Here is a 15,170-nt window from a genome sequence, read left to right on the forward strand (position 1 = left end):
ATATGGAGTTTATTCTCACTTATATATCTTTCGAACTGAGCAAAAAAAAATTAAGCATATAGTTAATTTAAATGAGGATATTAAATACCGACTAATCTTGGCAGCTGATTACAGACGAAAGCGTAACATAAAGACAAGCTGTCATTTTTAACAGTTTTTAAATTCTCCTGCTGTCTGTGAAACATTTCGGCATCAAAACTGTCTATTTTGGCAATAGTTCACTGAAAATTCAAGACCCCCCCAATTGTTATCGTATTTATATATTTATAAAATGCTTCCATGGGTATGATTTCGTGTAATTTTTTTTACTATGTTTGCCTGACCTTCATAAGTTGCTATGGGCCTAACACATTGCAATAATAATAATAATAATAACAACAGTAATAATAATTATTAAAATTATATTGTTATTCATAATAATAATAATAATACGTATAATAAAATATGCAATAATATATCACATATAAATACGAATGTTAACTATATTAATAATAATACAATAACATATGACAATAAGAACACTTTAAAAATAAATGTTGTTGTATTTTAATGCACTACACCCATACACGTAATTGCATACTTTCCAACTCAAACAATTTACCTCTAGGAGTTAAAGCAGGTTTGGGAAGAACAGCAATTCGCATAGCATGTATTATTTGCAATATTACTTCATATGAGCAGCAGAGTGTCTATATTCATACAAAGCGATACAAAAGGGGATGATGGACGGAGCGTTTGAGCAAATCAAACACTCATCCCCAGTAAACTGATCTGGGTTTAATCCATCACCATTCTTTAGCCCACTCAGCCACCCCATTTCAGACATGGCTATATGCAAATCAGTCTGACCCTGTGCTTATATCTATAAGATTTCACTGCGCCACTTCTAGGACGCAAATGCGTCAATTTCTTACTCCTGCCTCACAGCAGGCGTAAGACTGGCGCAGGCCCTTTCACATGAGGCTTGCCCCATGTGAAAGGACACATTGCTGGAGTTGCGTCACTTTTGTGACACACTCCAGCAATGCGTCACTTTTGCGCCTACAGATACGTCAGAAATACTGACGTATCTGTAACTCCTTGCGACATGATGCGTCATACTGTAAATATGACGCATCATTGGTGTGGCAAGGAGGGCGCAATGAAAAGTGACGCATCGCTGTCTTCACGCAGCGATGCGTCACTTTTCATAAATGAGGCCCAAGCTGTGTCGTGCCCCTCTATCCTAGGAGTATTGTGTATTGTCTTTCAAGGAGAGAGTGCAAGCCAGGAGATGACTTCTGTAACCTCAAGTCTCTTAACTTGAGTTCATTACATAGGTGCCTGCTTGAGATGAACTCACAAATCTGGAAAACATCCTTCGAGCACCTGGATGATGCTCTGGTTTTTTGAAGCTAAGACAGACCCTTGTCGGTCTTTGTTCTTGTTAAGACTCTCACTTTTTATCTTTATGATATCAAAGATGACCACCTGCATAGATGAGGGCTTCCTGCTTCCTTAAAGTTTCACTTCCTTATCAAACACTATCTAAAGGATCTGGCCTGGGTCTAGCATGTACCACAATTGTGCTTGTAGTCTGGCTACTCGTTTGTTGCAGGCATCTGGAATTTTTCAACTTCCTCATGTTCATTCTACCTCTCATTTCTGCTACTCACCCAAAACGGTGGCAGACCCTGGGGTCTATTTACTAAGATTTAGAGATGTATTCATTGCGAAATCATTTGTTACCTATTTACTTTGCAGCCTAAAACTTCTTTTACACTGGCAAATCACTTGAAATTAATGAAATGCATTACTTAGGTCCAAGAGGGCATCCTTCTCACACAGTGCACCATTTGTGGCTACTGCACTGTGCAGCATGAGAAACTGGTAAATCTGTCCCACTGTGTCGTAAATCCTGCAATATATCTGTGTCTTAAATTAGCACTTAATGTGATATGGTCCTGGAAGTGACAGTACATAAAGAATGTCTGTACTTTCATAAACATGATCTTGCTTAGAAGAACGGACACAAAATTGAGACAAATCCAGAATATCTCATTGATCTTATGTAGTAAGACCTTCAACTGGATATCTCTTGCTTTATGACCACATCTCATCCCAAAGGTGTGCTATTGTACTAACCAGCTATTCTGTGGTACCTCTATCATACTCCATAATCTAAACTGCATTCTTAGCATTGTAAGTGTTGTGTTTGCTCCTTACTGTTTAATCGAAGCTCAGAGATGTTTTAAGGCATGGGCAAAGTGGACAATTGCCCAGGGCCCCCACATTCGAAGAGGCACTTTGGGAAATAAACATTCTTTCTAGCTCACCTCTGTCTATTTCCATATCACAATCTCTCTCGTATCTGCCTACCTCTACATGAGTCTGTCTCTCCAGTGCCATCGAAAGGATATTTGGGGGGGTCCTGGAAAGCTACATTTCAGCTGTTTTTGTGTGAACTCCGTTTCTGAAAGTTAGCTTGGCATCATTTGACACATAAACTTCAAAGTAGAATAATAAATCTCAAATATGTTACTAAATGGGGTCCCAAAACATGTCTTGCCCAGGGACCCTAAAATCACCAAGACGACTCGACGCCTCGTCGGGGGTAGTAAGCAGTATACAAATACAATTACATTGTTAAGGTGTGCAGGTCGTAAGGCAAATGTAAATCATTTAAATTATATACACTACGTTTCTTTACAGAATGTGTAGGGGCTCATTATTAAGTGTCAAGTTACTCTCCTGACATCACAGTCCACATTCACTTTCCTCTCTAGCTGGTGGTGTGGGTGGAGTAGAATGGCTGAGTGCTTGGGATGATATTAGGCCTTTGGGAGGCATCAATAGCCTGGCAACTGTGGTCTACAGGCGGATGGTGCAGTTGTAGATCTATGTGACATTGTCAATGCACTGCAGTGCACAGCTGATGACGTAATATGAAGGTCCTCACAAAGGCAGTGCTCTGTTGTGCCCTCAGCATCCTGTTATCAGGTTCTGTGTGTGCGCAGTAACCTCTGCTCTCACTGCCCAGTAACCACCCTTTCTCATGCCAGCGCAACTATCCTCTTCTTTTTCACTTCTGGTCGAGCCCTTCGCCCGATAACCACGTGTGACTTCCAAGGAAAAGCCACACACAGTGCGGAGAAGACAAAAGACTTCCAAGGAAAAGCCGCACATAGTGCGGAAAAGACATGAGACTTCCAAGGAAAAGCTGCACACAGTTCAGAGAAGATTTGAGACTTCCAAGGAAGAGCCGCACAAAATGCGTAAAAAAATGAGACTTCCAAGGAAAAGCTACACACAGTTGGGAGAAGACATAAGACTTCCAAAAAAAAGCTGCACACATTTCGGAAAAGACATGAGACTTCCAAGGAAAAGTGGCACACAGATCATAGAAAACATGAGACTTCCAAGGAAAAGCTGCACACAGTGCGGAAAAGACAAGAGACTTCCAAGGAAAAGTTGCACACAGTTCAGAGAAGATATGAGGCTTCCAAGGAAAAGCCACATACAGTGCAGAGAAGACAAGAGACTTCCAAGTAAGAGCTGCACAAAGTGCGGAAAAGACATGAGACTTCCAAGGAAAAGCTGCCCACAGTGCGGAGAAGGCATGAGACTTTCAAGAAAAAGTGGCACACAGTTCAGAGAAAACATAAGACTGCCAAGGAAAAGTTGCACACAGTGCGAAAAAGACATGAGCTTCCAAGGAAAAGCCGCACACAGTGCGGAGAAGACATGAGACTTCCAAGGAAAAGCTGCACACAGTGCAGAGAAGACATGAGACTTCCAAGGAAAAGCTGCACACAGTGCGGAAAAGACTTGGGCTTCCAAGGAAAAGCGGCACACAGTTCAGAGAAGACATGGGACTTCCAAGGAAAAGCTGCACACAGTGCGGAAAAGACAAGAGACTCCCAAGGAAAAGTTGCACACAGTTCAGAGAAGATATGAGGCTTCCAAGGAAAAGCCACAAACAGTGCAGAGAAGACAAGAGACTTCCAAGTAAGAGCTGCACAAAGTGCGGAAAAGACATGAGACTTCCAAGGAAAAGCTGCCCACAGTGCGGAGAAGGCATGAGCCTTCCAAGAAAAAATGGCACACAGTTCAGAGAAAACATGACACTTCCAAGGAAAAGTTGCACACAGTGCGAAAAAGACATGGGCTTCCAAGGAAAAGCCGCACACAGTGCGGGGAAGACATGAGACTTCAAAGGAAAAGCCGCACACAGTTCAGAGAAGACATGAGACTTCCAAGGAAAAGCTGCACACAGTTCAGAGAAGACATGACACTTCCAAGGAAAAGCTGCACATAGTTCAGAGAAGACATGAGACTTCCAAGGAAAAGCCGCACAAAGTGCAGAGAAGATATGAGGCTTCCAAGGAAAAGCCGCACAAAGTGCAGAGAAGACATGAGACTTCAAAGTAAGAGCTGCACAAAGTGCGGAAAAGACATGAGACTTCCAAGGAAAAGCTGCCCACAGTGCGGAGAAGGCATGAGACTTTCAAGAAAAAGTGGCACACAGTTCAGAGAAAACATAAGACTGCCAAGGAAAAGTTGCACACAGTGCGAAAAAGACATGAGCTTCCAAGGAAAAGCCGCACACAGTGCGGAGAAGACATGAGACTTCCAAGGAAAAGCTGCACACAGTGCAGAGAAGACATGAGACTTCCAAGGAAAAGCTGCACACAGTGCGGAAAAGACTTGGGCTTCCAAGGAAAAGCGGCACACAGTTCAGAGAAGACATGGGACTTCCAAGGAAAAGCTGCACACAGTGCGGAAAAGACAAGAGACTCCCAAGGAAAAGTTGCACACAGTTCAGAGAAGATATGAGGCTTCCAAGGAAAAGCCACAAACAGTGCAGAGAAGACAAGAGACTTCCAAGTAAGAGCTGCACAAAGTGCGGAAAAGACATGAGACTTCCAAGGAAAAGCTGCCCACAGTGCGGAGAAGGCATGAGCCTTCCAAGAAAAAATGGCACACAGTTCAGAGAAAACATGACACTTCCAAGGAAAAGTTGCACACAGTGCGAAAAAGACATGGGCTTCCAAGGAAAAGCCGCACACAGTGCGGGGAAGACATGAGACTTCAAAGGAAAAGCCGCACACAGTTCAGAGAAGACATGAGACTTCCAAGGAAAAGCTGCACACAGTTCAGAGAAGACATGAGACTTCCAAGGAAAAGCTGCACATAGTTCAGAGAAGACATGAGACTTCCAAGGAAAAGCCGCACAAAGTGCAGAGAAGATATGAGGCTTCCAAGGAAAAGCCGCACAAAGTGCAGAGAAGACATGAGACTTCAAAGTAAGAGCTGCACAAAGTGCGGAAAAGACATGAGACTTCCAAGGAAAAGCTGCCCACAGTGCGGAGAAGGCATGAGACTTTCAAGAAAAAGTGGCACACAGTTCAGAGAAAACATAAGACTGCCAAGGAAAAGTTGCACACAGTGCGAAAAAGACATGAGCTTCCAAGGAAAAGCCGCACACAGTGCGGAGAAGACATGAGACTTCCAAGGAAAAGCTGCACACAGTGCAGAGAAGACATGAGACTTCCAAGGAAAAGCTGCACACAGTGCGGAAAAGACTTGGGCTTCCAAGGAAAAGCGGCACACAGTTCAGAGAAGACATGGGACTTCCAAGGAAAAGCTGCACACAGTGCGGAAAAGACAAGAGACTCCCAAGGAAAAGTTGCACACAGTTCAGAGAAGATATGAGGCTTCCAAGGAAAAGCCACAAACAGTGCAGAGAAGACAAGAGACTTCCAAGTAAGAGCTGCACAAAGTGCGGAAAAGACATGAGACTTCCAAGGAAAAGCTGCCCACAGTGCGGAGAAGGCATGAGCCTTCCAAGAAAAAATGGCACACAGTTCAGAGAAAACATGACACTTCCAAGGAAAAGTTGCACACAGTGCGAAAAAGACATGGGCTTCCAAGGAAAAGCCGCACACAGTGCGGGGAAGACATGAGACTTCAAAGGAAAAGCCGCACACAGTTCAGAGAAGACATGAGACTTCCAAGGAAAAGCTGCACACAGTTCAGAGAAGACATGAGACTTCCAAGGAAAAGCTGCACATAGTTCAGAGAAGACATGAGACTTCCAAGGAAAAGCCGCACAAAGTGCAGAGAAGACATGAGACTTCAAAGGAAAAGCCGCACACAGTGCGGAAAAGACGTTTCCTGCCATCAGGTGCTGAAATGTGACTCTATATTCTGAGCATTGGAGACTTCTTTTTGAGTGCTTACATTTGCATAATGGGGCCAATTATGGTGCCTTTGATTTACGACGCATTTTGTAACTGCTAAGCCTCAGCAGAAAGAACAAGAAGGAAAAATAACACATCCACTGTATCCTGAACTGTATGCCTGTACAGGGCAAAGCACACGCATGTCAGTAGTGCAGTAGCACTGTTTTACAACACTCCATGTGGCGCCAAGGTCAGCATAAGGAAGCTGTATTACACAAAATCATTAAAAAAATCAAAACAGTTGTGCAGAGGTTTTAATGGAATAAGAACCCTGCTAATGGACGTCCCAGAAGAACCAAAGAAGACAACATTAAAAAAAAAGTCAATGCAATAAAAGAAACGAGATGCTTATAATGTGATGGCTGTCTTGCTAACGTCAAGCAGGACCATACCCGACAGAGCCCTCAGACAGGAACATGGCTCAGTCCTCCCACAGGGGATGTGGCCTCTTTGAACAGCAGTTGACTTTTTGACCACGGAGCCGGAGTCTTGATGCCAATTGTCTTATTGACAAAATGAAGGGATCCTCACAAACCAAGTGATATCCATTTGCCCGTTCTCATTTCTGCCAAACCCATCAGCTCCTGGGAACTGTTGGCTCATCTCCACTACGGTAACGACAAGGTAATGAGCAATCTTTAACCCTCATGGCATGAGGGGAATGGTAAAGTCTTACATACAGCTCGCTCACCGAGACGCAGAAACTGGGCCGCTGTTACTGTGAGACAATCATAAGCAGCTGCCTCAAGATGTCTCGACAAGAGGATGAAACGGGGCACTAGACTGCAACAAATGGACTAAGGGGCATATGTAGGTAGGCGTTTGCGATTAGCAAACGCCAAAATTGGAAGAATTTCGGCGTTTGCGAATCGCAAACGGCGTTTTTGTATGTAGGTGCCACTTAGCAAAATAAGGAAATGCAAAAATTGCGATTCCTTAATTTGCTCAAGCATTTAAGGAATCGCAATTTTGCGATTCCTTAAATGCTATGTAGGGGTGCTTTTAATATTGCGATTTTGGCTTAAGGAATCGCAAAATACCACCTACTTCAAGTAGATGGAATTTTGCGATTTCCTGTCAAAATGCATTTTTTTTTCAAATTCAAAGTGCCATGTGGCGCACAGATATGCCCTTAGGGCATGTATGTGCGCCACATGTACTTACAGGCACATTCCAGGGGTGCAACAGGTGTCCTTTGGACACCCTGGCACCCTTGGAATTGCGATTCTCAAATTGCGATTTTCTCATACAAAATCACAATTTGAGAATGCATCCCCATTCATTCCTATGGGCCTCTTGGCCCATAGGAATGAATGGGACACTCATTCCTTAATTGCGTTTCGCAATTTGCTAATCGCAATTAAGGAATGTTAGAGATTCACAAAAAAATTGCGAATTATTACCTACATTCCATTTTGCAATTCTCAAATAGCGATTCCTTAAAAATCGCTATTTGAGAATCGCAAAATGGAAATTACCTACATATGCCCCTAAGTGCTTTATTGTGTGGAAGAGGGGGCACCCTAGTGGCATACTGGCATTACCTCAATCTGACAATTGAAGGACCGACTGTGGCATAAAACGTTTGGGGCTGATCCTGTGCAGATTTGGGGCTGGTCCTCTTCTGGTTTGTGGACGCTTTACTGCATCCCTCCACAGTAAAACCTATATAAGCAACGTTTTCTAAAGCTGCTATGATGTGGAGGGCACCTTTTGTGCTACAGCTTCTCCCTCATAGTCACTACATAATGAAATACTGAGTCCTCACAAGCACCTTTGCATAGCACATATTAAGAGTGTACAAAGCTGGCACAGGACAAACTGGCAGGCGAAGAGGCATCCCAGGAAGAGACAACCCAGCTGGCCCATTCTCAATAGACCTGCATAGATGGGCAATGACAAGAGAAATATAGATGTTGGCCTGCAGACCACCATGGACTCTTGCCTTTTGCTGTGAGACCCCATGAGAAGGTCAAAGTTGTCTGACATGAAAGATTTCCAGATTGCAAAAGTTTACCGGCACCTTTGAAATCCTGGGACCTGTGGTAAGCTATCTGATGCTGGCTAGCTAAATTGAACCCTCTCTTCATGCCTCTGTCCCATAAGTACATAGGGGCTTATTTACAAGCCCCCTGTGGCACTGGTGCATCCCTTTTACCCATGTTTTGTAAATAAGCCCCATAGTGTGTACGCCTTTCAATGTACAACCATCAGTGTGTTAAAGTAGTACAAACACAACCTCCAAAAAGTCAATGGCACAAAATTAATGCCAATGCATCGATGTAACAAAGAGAGAAATGGCCACTACAGAGGTGATCACTACATCGATTAAGTTAAGCATAATAACATTAATTAAATGTATTTCATTGAATTAAGAGAAAAAAGGTTACTTTCATGTTATTTACTGAAATAGAAAGAGTAAGAGGGGTATCATTTAGTGAAATGGGTGTAGTTAAGAGTTAAACTAACAGTAAGGTTAGGTTAAGGTATACTTATTTGATTTAATTTACATTCATTATTAAAGATATGTTGGATTTTCAACAGTCTTGTAATTCGTGGTGCTGCCTTTCTTACTATGATGCCTGTTTGTTATTTCTACCTCTAGTGATCAGAGTAACTTATTGGCCTAAGCCTCCACCTCCGAGCAGGTATTTAGGCTATAGTACTCTCCTAATTAACATACAGGTCCGCTCTTTTGTATAGCTCTCTTGTGTAATACTCATTGTAAATGGCTTAGAGCCGGTGTAAAAGTTATACCAAGGATAATTCTTCAATTTAAATACGTTAGGGCTATGTGTAGTATTAGGATTCGTGTTAAAAATAAACATTTACTTTAATAAAATACGGTAACTTATTTAATTTTAATTGCATTCATTTTGGATTACTATCTGGAGCAAAGTACAGATAACTAATTAACAGTACTTTAAAGTACATTAATTTATAGTGACAGTTGTCATTAGTGCCATGGTCAGGTGCAGATAACTAATAACTGGTGCTCGTGGTTCAAAGTTCCTCATTACTATGGTTGCAGGATATGAAACTGCATAAATTACGCGAATATGCAAATGTGCCATGCAAATTGAACAATGACAATTACGTGAAAAATTGTGAAAAATACTGTACCATTTCTATATTCTCTTGTGTTACAAATTTCAACTTATTTTCCATTCGGCGAAAGGCATGTGACAGATCTTCATTCTTTCGACTGAGACGTTTATTTTTGTCCAGAAGAGGTTTATACTGACTTTCTGCTTCTCTCAGGCGCTTTAACTGAAATGTAAAAACAAAGTCAAGTTGCAGATAATATTATATACAAAAGACTGAGCCAGTTTATAATAAAACCCACTTATAGTTTGAATGCAAAGGCAATGGTGTCTTTTAAACTGAATTATACAGCTAATGGACTTATGTAACCTATACTATAAAGCCCTGGTAATACATAAGGTCTTGACATCACATGACCTTAGAAGGCAAGGGTATTACAGCAAGCGACATTACACCACTTTTTATCTGAGAGATTGAGGAAAAATAAAATCCTACGATAAGTGAAACACTGATATACTAACATAATCAGTTAATCGCATGGTGAATACTGGAAGGGGAAGTAGAGGGTTCATAATTGTGCCAGCTGGCGACTAGTAAGTGATGCCTCTGCCATTAGTTAACATGCTACAAAATGCTAAACAGTAAGGCAATGTAATTCACAAAGCAAAATAACAAAATTGAAGAATCTATATATGATGAAATATACATTAACATTGGAACCATTAAAGCATCCTAAAATGTAAATGCAGCTAAAAGGGTTAATATTTAATTATAGTCATTTCTCCCTAAAAAAAAGTGCATAGCAAAGTACGAAAATTCATCTCATTTTCTGCGTTAAAAATCCAGCAGAGAACTATTTTTTGTTACTATCTCATTTTCAATGCACCATGCTTACCTGGTCTATTCCTTGATAGTCAACAAGACTTGCCCATCGCTAATAATCTAATAATTACATCCTTTTCTATTGCTTTCAGCTTCGGCCACCAGATTATATTACACAAAAGGCACACGAAATGGCTCAAGGTTTCCTTTGTGCTGTAACAATAAATGGTAATCCAGTGCCACCCCTCCCCACGCTGAAACCCCTTCACTTTAACGGCGAAGTTTTATGCACTACAATATTTTGCACTTCATTTCAATATTGGAAATCTCCAGATCACAGTGTACAGTGATATAGAAGAGAACTCCTATTTCCCCTACCAGTCTGTCAAAAAATGTTTTTTGGCCATGTAATTGGCATTGTTTATGCATATCCGAAATATTTTGACCAAACAAAACATTACAATAGGTTTGAATAGATGTAATTTGATGGGGGTTTTGCTATTAAATCCCCATAGAGTGCAACGTTTTTCCAAATGGCTTACTGGGTATGTATTAACACAAAACAGGCCTTATGCACTGTTTGTGTGTATCCGAAATATGTTGACCACACAGAAAATTATATTCACTTTTTGAAAATAACATTAGTATATTAAGAAGTGCAATTCAGCATTAGACTTGTTCTCTCAGTTTTAAAGATCTAATCCTGCACTTTGTTCTGCCAATATTTTTATCTGCTCTACTTTTCTTTGTTTTCATTTCGTGCCAGTGCTACCCTTCCTCTCTTCACTACAACCTTCATATTTCTTTTAAATACTCTGATATTTTTATGCATTTCTTCACCTGTGCATAGTTAGTTTTTTTATACTGTAAGACTCTAACCTTCTCAGCGCACCAACACTGCAACCTATACACCATTTACAGTACCATGTCGTTAACAGTAAGTTCCCCCATGACATCTATGACATGTTCCTGATTTTTAAAAGCAATTTGAATATTGCCCCTTTTAAATATACACTGTTCCATTATCTGCCTGATAAATTCCACTTGTAAGCAGTTTAAGGTATCTCTATTGTTTGCTTTAGATGCCACTAGGAAGCCCCACTTGGCAGTAGGCAGTTTTTAGTTTCCCATAAGTAATAGTAATGTTGTGTGGCGTTTAGAGCTCCGAGTGAATTTTCCCGATTCATGCCCTTATATAGGTACAATTCACATTGCCCTTATATAGGCATAGAAATCAATCCCTTATTTAGGCATAGCCCAAGCAGACCAAATACAGGCATGGCTACTTCCACTCGTACCAAACGTCACAACGATTTCTTGGAAAATCAGCTTAAGCAGTTAGGGAACTTCCCCTTGCTTGAATATTGATTTGTCCAAGAACTCATGTACTTTACAAAGAACAACTATTCCCTAGAGGTTCTTTCCTGACGTTATTATGCCCGACTTTACGTCAATCTATGGCATTCCTAAACACCTTCAAGGTATAAATATACCTTCACTTGCTATGGCAAACTACGGTGGTTCGGAGCAGTTCGACTATCTACTTGCCCGACGCAGCTCGCTACAGCAAGTGCAGAAGAAAGCCGACCATCCAGCTGACGCACTGATCAAGAGGCTGTCTCTTTCTCACAGAGAATCCAGCTCCAGTGTTTCCAAGCTACCCTTGTGGGGTGTTGGGAAATCGAGTCCTGAGACAGAGCGCTCTGAAAATACCTACGGGGGCAAGCTCTTTACCTACCTGCTCTTCACTGTGGACGCTGGTCTTCTCGGTCCCCCCCCCCGCAGCTCCATTCTTCGCGGCCGCCGAGCGGAGGAGGGGACTACTAATCCCAGGCTCCTCTACGGTGGAAGCCGCCCACGCCATTTCCGCGCCCGGAGGCGCATTTAATCGGAGGGCAGCCCCCGCGTCGCGGGACCGCGCGCGTGCTAAGCCCGGGCAAAGGGCGGGCCGTCTGTGGCCGTCCGAGGCCAGACGAGGCTAGGCTGGGCCACCTCCCTTTACATCTGCTCTTCGGGACACCTACTGTAAGATTGTAGTATTTTATTAGTGACATTATTTACTGGACTCATAATAGTTCGAACTGTGCAACAATACTACTATAATTAACTCTCCGTGATCTTGAGATTTTTGTTGTATCTGATTCTAGCCCTGTAAATGTACGTCACAGAAAGATGAACTCATGTCTTAGCAAAGGCAGGAAATACTTGGTGGGAGGGTCCGTTAGAGGAACACTAGATCAGTTTATAACCAGGGCCGCCTCAGTGTTAGAAAGTGAGATAGCTATCACTGAGCATCGTCTGTCTTCAGAACTCCTGTATAATAAACGCTCGTCCCTGGGCCCCATCCAGTTAGCGACCACCCCACCAAATGAACGTATGGAAAAAGATTTAATTAGTGACACCAGTGTCCCTTTACAGTTACAAGACCTAACAGTATCAACTGAATTAAACAGGGAACATAACACCAATGACTAAAATACAGAACCACCATTAGAAATTGCATCCGAGGAGCTTATATCAATAACACCTCCTAAGCCCACCCCAAGAAAGAAAATACAAAATAAATCATTGGGCCCAGGGCTTGTAAAAAAAAAGAAAGCGCGGGGGGAACAGTCAAAATGGTAGGCGCGCAAAAACATCTAAAATACTCCCGAGCCCCTTAAAGGGCCCGAGAACAGCTGTAAGGAAGACCCTGCCTGATCATTTTCTCCCACATTCTTATTCCACTCAAGATCTAATGGGAAACATTGAGCAACTAGTTAAATCCCTATTACTACCACTTGTGGAGAGGGTGAAAAGTATGGCAGAACAATTGGGGTCCATAGAGGAAGCAATTGCAACCAAAACCGAATTAACCAGGGAACTGATAACCCACAGGCAGAAACAGCCCACATGTGCAATACTTACAGGGTTGAAACCATCTAACGTAACGAATAGCGTGGATTTATTACCCGCATCCAATGAAAACATACTGGCACCCTCGATAACAGATAAAGGCCATACGACCCATAGGGGAGAAAGAGCGGGAGGAAAAGTTCTCAAACCAGATAATACCCATGGAAACACTGTCAGGATGCTCCCCTCTGATAAGAACCCAAGGGGAACTCCACAACAAATAGATCTGCCACCGGAGGCGGCACCCTATGTTGTGGTATTTACCGGGGTCCCGGAACTAGTAGCTGGGAAAACAGAAGGATATCTAGAACTCAAAAACAAAGTAGTATACTGGCTGAGAAAGAATAGGCCATTACCCCCCAATATTGATGGTGAAATCCTGCACGTAAGAAGACTAGGTTGGGTGGGGCACAAACCGAAGGACATACAAGGGGATGTTATTATTATCAACTTTAGGGATCGCAGGGTAATTACACATATTGGAGATTGGTATACTGAGAGAGGTGGGGGAGGAATTTCGACACACGACTTAAGTTACTTCTACCCCCAATCCTTATTGACTAATCCTCTAAGACCCCGGACTCCATACATGTGTAATATAGCAGGCCCCAGTTTTAACATTCCTACCTTTAATCGTTTTGCCACGTTTTCTGGACTGGAAGGAGTAGATTGACTCTTTAATCTGGCGCTCATGGACCGCTATGCACCCAAACATTCAGAAACGCGAGCGGCCCCAAAGGGTAGACATGAAGGTGAACAGATCAAACCAATGGATCTCTGTAAATTGCATGTGGAAACAAAATCCATTGAACGGGATGGCTTAAAGGGAGGGAGCCGGGTTAGGGAAGAACACATAAGCCACAAAGATAAGGCCACATTGCCCAACATCAACTTGGCAATGAACTTAGGCACTTATGACGAACTTGTGGGAAAAATTAATCTGAGGGAGACAAGTAAGATGGTACAACAACCTATACAGTTTAATCCGACATTGATTAAATCATACGAGCTACAGGAAAAGGATCCTGTCAACACCAAGGATTCAGATATGGGTACTAACATCTCCCCTTTAATCTGTGAGTTTATTAATTCGAATACCCTACCGTCAGTTAACACCACATTAATCAAGTCCTTAACACACCATAAGGAGCACGAACTACACCTTAGCTCCCCTCCAGCCCCGGGTACAATGGAGGGTTTAATAGCAAGGGCGGATAGTCCCGTCTCCATCCCAGTGGCTCAACCTACTAACAACTTATTATGTTGGAATGTGGCGGGTCTATCTGACAAAATCACTAATCCCCTATGGCTGGAAACCGTGACCCAACACAGTATCGTTTGTATACAAGAAACATGGACAATCAATGAGCTTCACCTCTTGGGTTACAAGACTCTCCATACCCCAGCCACACTTAGTTTGTAAGGCAGACATAAGGGGGGATTATGTACATATATTTCAACTAATATAGGACCCACAGATGTAAAGTTTACATCTACAGAGTTTTACCAAATCATTGTCACCTGTTGGGGAGTGCTAAAAAATCTCACATTGGTAAACTTCTATAACAATATTCCAACTTCATTGACTGAAATAGTTGTTAACAACTTAAGGTTAAATCTATCTAAAATAGAGGAGCAGATGGACGGAGACATGGCCCTTTTATGGGCGGGGGATTTTAATTGCCCTCTGTGTCCCCGGGGCAAGGCGGGCATTTGTGGATTAGAAGATAACAAGGAAGATGCTCCCACGCATTTCTGTCACTCTAAATTAGGGGCCCTTCTGAATAGTCTAACCTCCCATTTTGTTCTGTCATATGTTAATGAATTGTGCTCCCCAGTTAAGCCCTTCCGACCCACTTTTAATGGGAGAGGATGCAATTCAACCATTGATTATATACTTTTATCATCAAGGTACTCAGGGACAATACTTAATTGGGATACACTAGATATCACCTTCAGTGACCCCTATCCCATTTCTGTGATCTTAAACTTTAATGACTTATCAAATAAAATGAATAGCATTTCACATAGTCCGCCACTAAAACTTGCTAGTACCAATGGGTACTGTATGAAATGGGACAAAGTGGTGCCTGCGGACTTTCTACAAACTCTAGTTAAAAATACTTATGAGGACATTCAGACATGCCTCTCGACAAACGACGAGCACCAGATAGTTATTAACTC

At 42.2% G+C, this 15,170-nt stretch overlaps 1 protein-coding gene across 1 annotated transcript in view; it reads right to left on the reverse strand.

The window, feature by feature from the left end:
- JAKMIP3 (Janus kinase and microtubule interacting protein 3) overlaps positions 1–15,170 on the reverse strand; it is a 771,326-nt gene that overhangs the window by 197,969 nt on the left and 558,187 nt on the right. The window contains exon 6 of the mRNA XM_078643479.1: positions 9,348–9,494. Within this exon, the coding sequence (XP_078499605.1) occupies positions 9,348–9,494 (147 nt within the window). The remainder of the gene's footprint in view (positions 1–9,347; positions 9,495–15,170) is intronic.

Source organism: Lissotriton helveticus, chromosome 5_1 (assembly GCF_964261635.1).
Source record: "Lissotriton helveticus chromosome 5_1, aLisHel1.1, whole genome shotgun sequence".
In the NCBI taxonomy this organism is placed as follows: Eukaryota; Metazoa; Chordata; class Amphibia; order Caudata; family Salamandridae; genus Lissotriton; species Lissotriton helveticus.